This window comes from Elephantulus edwardii, unplaced genomic scaffold, assembly GCF_000299155.1.
Source record: "Elephantulus edwardii isolate Elephantulus edwardi_28Jun2011 unplaced genomic scaffold, EleEdw1.0 scaffold00044, whole genome shotgun sequence".
Taxonomy (NCBI): Eukaryota; Metazoa; Chordata; class Mammalia; order Macroscelidea; family Macroscelididae; genus Elephantulus; species Elephantulus edwardii.
The window spans coordinates 8,414,553-8,423,371 of NW_006399794.1; the positions used below are offsets into that span (position 1 = coordinate 8,414,553).

The following is an 8,819-nucleotide window of genomic DNA, read 5'->3' on the forward strand; positions in this document are numbered from 1 at the left end:
TGGAGAGGTCTAAACCACAAGAGTTCCTGTAAAAGAAATCAATATTATTCTTGTCTTTCCCCAGGTTTTAGATTTTCCTGCTTCTCAGTCCTGCTGCTTGAAGTCTTCTGTGACACTGATTCCAGCGTTCATGGTCTCATTCTGTATAGACGCCTCTGAAATCGGGAACTCTGCTGACAAGTAAAATAGTTACTGTTATTATTACCTGAAGACCAATCCTGGTTCAGATCCAAAGGATTGAATCTTTTAATCAGACATTCTGATTTGGGATCTTTAGCTTTGTGTCTGTTATATAAGCTGGCTTCTCCGATATTCTGGAGAGGATCTTGTGTCACCTCATGACTCCTAAATCATGTTTTTGCACCAGCTCTGACATTAGAATTAAGTTTAATGACAAAGTCCCTGGAGCCTGAAGGACACTTTCCACTTGCTCTATAATTCCCCTTTATTATCATTAAATTGTCTTTTATCATGTGGAAACAAAACATTTCCAATATTAATGAGTTCGTTCTGGTGGGCTTCCCTACTGCCCCTTGGCTGCAGGACTTGCTCTTCTTCATCTTCCTCATCACCTACATATTTGTGCTGTTGGAGAATTTGGTCATCATCCTCGCTGTGTGGGTCACTGGGTCCCTGCACAAGCCCATGTACTATTTCCTAAGTACCATGTCCTTTCTGGAGGCCTGTTACATCACTGTCACAGTCCCCAAGATGCTGGCTGGATTTTTATTTCACCCTAATACCATCTCCTTCCTGGGCTGCATGACTCAGCTTTATTTCTTCATCTCGTTTGCCTGTACTGAATGTGTGCTTTTGGCTTCCATGGCCTATGACCGGTATGTGGCCATATGCTGCCCTCTTCGTTATCCAGTTATGATGACCACAGGGTTCTGTGTTCAGCTGACCATCAGTTCCTGGATAAGTGGCTTCACAATCTCCATGGCCAAGGTATACTTCATATCCCAAGTTGTGTTTTGTGGCAACAATATCTTGAACCATTTTTTCTGTGATGTGTCTCCCATCCTCAAACTGGCCTGCATGGACTTTTCCATGGCTGAAATGGTAGACTTTGCACTAGCCATCGTCATCCTTGTCTTTCCTCTCTCAGCCACTGTACTCTCCTACGCTTTCATTGTCTCTACCATCCTGCATATACCCTCAGCCACTGGTCAGCGGAAGGCTTTCTCCACCTGTGCGTCTCACCTAACCGTGGTGGTTATCTTCTACACAGCTGTAATCTTCATGTATGTCAGACCCAGAGCCATTGCCTCATTCAATTCCAATAAATTGATTTCAGCCATATATGCAGTATTTACTCCCATGCTTAACCCTATCATCTACTGCCTAAGGAACAAGGAAGTCAAGGACGCCATCAGAAAGACCATGACGAGTGGGAGAGCAATGTTCTTGGGAGATTCTATTTGCTGAAGAGACTCAGGCAATCCTTTTCCTTTCATTGTTACTGACTTAACTTCAAAATGAAACAAGGAAACAAAAGTCTACAATTATAAATGCAGGGGCTCATAGTCCTTAACCAAATATGTTCTTTTATAAAACAGTAAGTGAAAACAGTCACAAACACATACATAAATATACATAAGTAAAAATGAAATAATAATAATACTATCAAGCTGATGTTTAGAGTTCTGTTGAAGTTCTTGTGTGGCACAAAGAGTTTACACCTGACTAGCTTAATGTCAAGAAACCAAAGATTTTATTTTTAAAAAAATTATTATCATTATTAATTTTAATGAAAATTTACAGAGACTTTGGATTTTAATTCATTCCCGCCTGTTCCCCCAGTACATCCTTCTCCTTGAAAACTAAAAGAAAAACCCTTTCATTGTTTTACAATCCCTTCCCCAGGTTCACTCTACTATGCAGCCTTCATTCTGGACTCCTGTCATGACAATAATACCTAATCACATTCTTATTGCTGGGCCAATAGGCAGCGTCATGATGAATGGAGAGGAGACTGAAACTGTCAACAGCTTCATCTTGCTTGGATCCACAATTAAAACCCTTAGTACAAGCAGTCAGGAAATAAGGAGACGTATTTCACTGGGAAAATCTGCCGTTAGGAACCTCTCCAAACTATTGAGAAGTAACGATGTCAGTTTGAGGATTAAGGTATATCTGCTTTAGGCTTGCTATACATCTGAGAACTGGACAGTAGTACATAAAGATGACAAGAAAAGAATTGATGTCTTTAAGCTGTGCTGTTGGAGAAGAGCACTGAAGGTCCCAGAGACGGCCAAGAAAACAAGCAAATATATCTTGGAGAGGGTGCAGCTGGAGTGCTTTTTGGAGGCAAGCATGATGAGGCTTCACCTCACATACTTTGGGCATGTTGCTATAGGTGCTGTTCCTTGGAGAAGGACATTATGCTGGGAAGGGTCAGTGAAGAAGAGGAAGACCCTCAACCAAGTGAATTGACATAGTGACTACTGAAACGGGCTCTTGTGTTGTCAGGAAATGTGAAGATGGCACAGGATAGAAAAGCGTTCAGATCTTTTGTTCATAGGCTCACTATGAGTCATACTCGACTAGACGGCACCTAACAACAACAAAAGCTCTAGTGGCATAACCTGTAACACATTGTACTATTAATCCAAAGAGTGCAAGTGAACTTAAGGAAGAAATATTCTTCTTTAAATCTATAGCTTTGGAAGCATGGCAAAAGGGTCATTATGAATTGCATACAAGTTGAGAACAGTGAGTTTGAGTTTGAATTTGTGATAGATTGAAATAATCAAACTTTGTTGTTGTGTATTATAGAGTCAGAACCAGTGTTCACAATTGCAGTGCAGCTTCTTGCCACTAGGCTACCAGAGAGCTCCCTAATTAAACTTTAGGTTAGTAAAAGCTTTCTTTCTTGGATCAGATTTTTAGGCAGAAATCATGAATGTCTTGTCTTTTTTTTTTTTTTTTTTAATGGAATTACCTGGAGTCAACCTCTAGGAAAATTAAAGTTGCTTTAAGGCCACTCCTTCTTAGGAAAAGAAGCATTGACAGTGACAAAAGGTGAACAGCTTTTACTTGGATGGTACTTCACTAGGACATGAAGGATCTTCCCAAAATGCTCAACTTTCTTTTGATTTTGGAAAAGTGGATGCAATTGTAAGGGCTAGTATATAAAGTGATAAAAAGAAAATGGGATATGTGTGGCTCAGAAGAAATACTGGATGAGTAAATAATGAGTTATGATCTCTAAAGAGATGTGGTCTCTAAAGGGAGCCTGCTGGCCTGGTGGTAGGGAGGTGTACTGCAATCTCAAAGGCACATGGTGGGAGTCTACAAACTGCACCACAAAAACCCACTGAAGCTATGAGTCTGTTCCAACGCAATGATACATAACAGCAACAAAGAGTTTAATGATGACAAGCATTCAAATGCAATCCAACATTTTGTCAATCATATTTCACACATCTATTTGGAGTTTTGATTTGTATATTCTGTTTTGTTTTGACTATTTATTTTCTAATTGCATAGTCTTATCATATCAAATTGAGTTTTTATATAATGCCAAATAAGGTTCTTTTATTTTAGCTTTATATAGACTAAAATGTTTTATAAACTATGTTGTTGTTGCTGTTGAATACCATTGAGTCGGAATCAAACCATCGCTGACTCTCCAGCAGGTTTTCTGAGGCAATAAATTGCACAAGAGGAGATTGCCCATCCTTGTCTCTTACAGCAGCTGGTAGGTTCGAACTGTGTGCCTTCAGTATTGCAGCGCAGTTTCCTATCAGCAGTTCATTGTGTATCTCAATCTGGTAGTCTCAAGGCTTTAATTCATTTTTGCTTAAATTCTGTATATTCATAATGATATGTACACTGTTCTTTTAGGCAGAATTAGTATTCTTGGGAATGACCCTCCCAGGAACACTAAAAAATAACACATATAAGAGGCTTTTTAAAAAATTGTAATCCCTTATCACAATGCTAGAATGTACTATTTTTTGTTGTTATTCCCCCTCCTCAAAAAAAGATAGAGTGATGTTGTAAAGCCTTCTGTGTGGAAAACTTTATTAGTTGGAAATGGACAATGAAAACTATTTTGAAATATTCTCACAATATTGTTTCTATTATAAAAATTATTTTCATTCAATTAAGCTGTGTTGGAAAGAATTCATTATTATAACTTAAGATATAATCTCTATTATTTGACATTCTTTTTCTAGAGTAGACTATCTGCTTTTCTGTTCTGATAATCCAGGCATATTTAGGTTTCCTTGACCCAAGAATCTTCTACTTACATATAACAAATAAGAATTTAGTAAATTTCCCATCTGTTTAAGGACAACATAATCAACTAGTCATGCTAAAGGTCTCTGTTAATCAGACTAGTACAATTATTTCATTAACTCAGTTGTCCATTAATAACCATGATAGCCTTGATTTTGCAATTAAATGCCTTCACTTGGCTCCTACCATTTTAGGATCACTTTACTCTTATTGTAATTAGGGGACTCAGTATGTTTTGTTTTTTAAAATACTTGTCGTTGTTGTTGTTGTTGTTGTTATGTGCCATTAAGTTGCCTGGGACAGTACAACTATGAACAGTATGAACTATGTACAGTAGCTATGAAGCCTGAACCTATCCTGAGCCAGTCTCACTAATTTTGACACACCTGTTTCCATTGCCCCAGTCACTGTATCAATCTGGGGTCTTCCTCTCCTGTGCTGCCTCTCCAACCTTCAAGCATGAAGTCCTTCTTCTAAAAGGACTGTTCTCTCCTGGCCACGTGCCCAAAGTATGTGAGACAGAATTTCAAAATCCTAGCCTTTAAAGAAAACTTGGTTTCCCCTCTGCAAAACAGACTTAATTGCTTCCTTGGCAGTCCATGTTATGTTCAAGACTCTTCTCCAGCACTACGATTCAAAAACATTGATGCTTCTTCTAGCATCCTTAGTCATTGTCCAACTTTCTGATGTATAGCAATTAATTACAAAGACCATGGCCTGGATCAGGCACACCTTAGTCTCTAGACCAACATCATTCACTTTAAGTACTCTGGAGAGGTCCCTGACAGCCAATTTACTCCAATGAAATTAATCTTTTGATTTCCTGACTGCTGGTGCCAAGGGTGTTGATTGTGGAGTCAAGAAAGCTGTTATTGATAGCAACCTCAATCTCTTCTCCATCTATCGTGGTGCTGCCAATTGGTCCAGTGATGAGAATCTTTTCTTCTTGATATTGAGCCTTAGTCCATATTGAAGACTATAGTCCTTGACTTTCTGCAGCAAGCACTTCAGGTCCTCCTCCATTTCAGCAAGCAAGGTGGTGGTATCTGCATAATATAGGTTGTTGATGAGTCATCCTCCAATCCTGATGCCACATTCTTCCTTATAAAGCCCTGTTTCCTGAATGACTGCATATAGATTGTAAAGACATGGATTTTTTTAAAAAAATGGTAGGTAGAGATTTTTTTTATATATGTATGTATTTTATTTTTAATTGCAATTTAAGTGAAAGTTTACAAATCATAGTGATTTTTTAGTCATCTTTACACATTTTTATAGCATTAATTATAATATCAATTATAATATCCACAGCATCTGATTACTCACATATTACATATTCTCTTTCCCTTCACTGGCTTAATAAACGTTTCTTATCTATTTATTAATTGTTTATGCCTCTCTCCATCTCTCCTTCTCCCTGGTAACCATACACAAATGACTGTCAGTAAACCTTTCTTTAGCTTTTTAAAGTAGTGGTCTTGTAAATATTTTTTTTTCTTTTGTAACTAATTTGTTTCACTCCTTACAATGCTAGAATGATCTATGTTATACAGTGTTTCATGAATTCTTGGTTTTTTTTGTCAATATTGCATAATTCCATCTGAAGGTAGAGGCAATCTCAAAAATATATTTTACACATTAACCATTAATGATTGATGAATTATGGAATGACATAAAGAGTATTATAAATGAAGAAAACAAAAATAAAGTCATTGGAAAAGACAATAAATAAAGATTAAAATAAATATTGGAATAGACTCAAAAACTTGTTCTTGAATATGTTATTGTTGTTGTTGTTGTTAGGTACCATCAGGCCAATTATGACTCACAGTGATCTTAAAAACAATGGATTAGAACTCTGCCCTACCCTCTGTCATGTGCATCATCTCTGATATACTTGACCCCTTTGTTACCGTCACAGTGTCAATCCATCTCACGGAGGGTCTTCCACTCTCTGGCTGACCCTCCTCCTTTCCAAACATATCTTATTCCAAAGACTGGCCCCTCCTACCAACATGCCCAAAATAGGTGAGAATAAGCTTCACCATCCTTGTCCAACAAACACCCTGGCTGCATCTTCTCCAGAATATGTTTGTTTTGTTTTGTTTTTTTAGTAGACCATTGTCTGGCTATTCAGTACTATTCTCCAAAAACACAATTCAAAGGCACTGATTCTTTTCTCTGTAATCCTTAGCCAGTATCCAACTTTCAGATGCATAGTGGTTGTTGTAGTTATGTGCCATGAAGTCACCTGCGACACATAGCAACCCAATATACAACAGCTCAGAAGCCTGCTCTATTCTGAGCCACTGTCACTGACTCTGAAATACTTACCCCCATTGCCCTAGTCACTGTATCAATACATCTCATACTCTCCTGTGCTGTCCCTCTACTCTTCCAAGAATGATATCCTTCTCCAAGGATCAGACCCACCTGACCACATGCCCCAAATATGTAAGACGGAGCTTCAAAATCCTAGCCTTCAAGGAGAAACTTGGTTTCACCCTCTCCGGGACAGACCTGTTAATTCTCTTGGTGGTCCTTGGTATGTTCAATACTTTTCTCTAGCACTACAATTCAAAGACACTGATTATTTACTTTTGTTATCTGTAGTGATTATTCAGCTCTGAATCAGACACACCTTAGTCTCTAGATTGACATCATTGCTTTTCAGTATTCTGGAGAGATCCCTGACAGCAGATTTGCCAAGTGCAATTTGTCTGCTGATTTCCTGACTGCTGGTACCAAAAATGCTGATTGTGGAACCGAGCAAGCTGAAACTGCTAACAACCTCAATCTCTTCTCCATCTATCATAGTGCTGCTAAGACTACAGTTCTTGACCTTCTGCAGCTAACACCTTACATCCTTCTCAGTTTGGGCAAGCAAGGTTGTATCATCTGCATATTGCAAGTTGTTGATGAGTCTTCCTTTAATCCTGATGCCACATTCTTCCTCAGAAAGTCCAGCTTCTGGAAGGATCTGTTCTACATACAGATTGAAAAGGTATGGAGACAGGATGCATGCACTGCTTTCCTGATTTTTAACCATGCAATGTTTCCTTGTTCTGAGACTACTCCCTGGTTTGACTGTAGGTTTACGATTAGCACAATCAAATGTTCTGGCATTCCCATTCTTCTCAAGGTTAGCCACAATTTGATGTGACCTACGCAGGCAAATGCCTTTGCATAGTCAATGAAATATAGATAAACATTCCTCTGCTATGCTCTCCTGTCACCCAAGATCCATCAGACATTAGCCATAATGTCTCTAATGCCACAACCTCTTCTAAACTTGGCGTGTACTTCTAGAAGTTCTCTGTCAAGGTATTATTCTAGTCATTTTTGGATAATCTTCAGCAGGATTTTGTTTGCATCTGATATTAGTGATATTGTTAGATAATTTCCATACTCTGTTGGGTCCCTTTTTCCTTTCTTTCTTTTTTTTTTTTTTTTGAATGAGAATAAATATGGATCTTGTCCTCCACATTTCTTGGTGCAGCCTGGTAAATAACTGAAAAGACCATAGCCTGAATCCAGAGGACCTTAGTCTTTAAACTGACATCATTACTCCTTAACACCTTGGAGAGGCCCTTGATGGCAGGTTTTCCCAATGCAATACATCTTTTGACTTCTTGACTGCTAGTGCCAAGGGCATTGATGGTGGGCCTAAGCAAGATAAAATCATTGACAACTTCAATCTTATCTTCATTTATCATTATGTTACCTATGGCCCAGCATTGAGGAGTTGTGTCTTCTTGAGGATAAAATGTAATCCACATTGAAGCTGGAAGTATTTGATTTACTGCAGCAAGTATTTTAAGTTCTTGCTTTTAAGTAAGCAAAGTTATGTCATCTGCATAATATAGGTTGCTGAAGAGATTTGCCATATTTTAATATCATATTTTTCTTAATCTTTCCTAATTTAAATCCATGTAGTGTTCCCTTGCTCTATTTGAACAATAACTTCCCGGTCTAAGCATAGGCTTTGCAAAAGCACAAGTAAGTGTTCTGAGTTTCCCATTCTTTTCTAGCCTGTTCATAATTTATTATGATCTACACACAATCCATTTGCATAGATAAGAAAGCACAAATAGATATATTTCTTGTATTCTCTGCTTTCAGACAAGATCTGTCTGACATCAGCAATGATATTTCCGGTGCCATGGCTTCTTTTAAATCTGTCTTGAATTTCTGGCAATTCTCTGTTAATGAAGAAATGCTAAAGTAAAATAGCACCACAAAGGATAGGAAGGTCATTATATAATTAAAGGGTAAATTCACCAAGATTATATAACCACAATATTTATATACCTAGTTACAGAGCTCTATAATGCACAAAGCAAAATTTAGTAGCATATATATATGTTGTTGTTGTTATGTGCTGTCGGGTCACTCATAACGACCTATGTACAACAGCCTTAAACTCTGCTCTGTCCTGTGCCAATCTCACTGTCTCCGACACATCCATCCCAATTACCCATGAAACTGAATCAATCCACCTCCTAGAGGGCCTTCCCCTCCTGCGCCTGCCCTCCACCCTCCCAAGCATGATGTCCCTCTCCAAGGACTGG

At 38.3% G+C, this 8,819-nt stretch overlaps 1 protein-coding gene across 1 annotated transcript; it reads left to right on the forward strand.

Annotated features, from left to right (window-relative positions):
- The first annotated feature begins 471 nt into the window (after positions 1-471).
- Positions 472-1,428, forward strand: LOC102854659 (olfactory receptor 6-like). The gene has a single exon (XM_006885621.1). The coding sequence runs from the start codon at positions 472-474 to the stop codon at positions 1,426-1,428; it is 957 nt and encodes a 318-aa protein (XP_006885683.1).
- Positions 1,429-8,819: the final 7,391 nt, after the last annotated feature.

Excerpts from the sequence above, each read along its gene's own strand:
- LOC102854659 (XM_006885621.1), top strand. The coding sequence starts at position 472 with ATGTGGAAACAAAACATTTCCAATATTAATGAGTTCGTTCTGGTGGGC.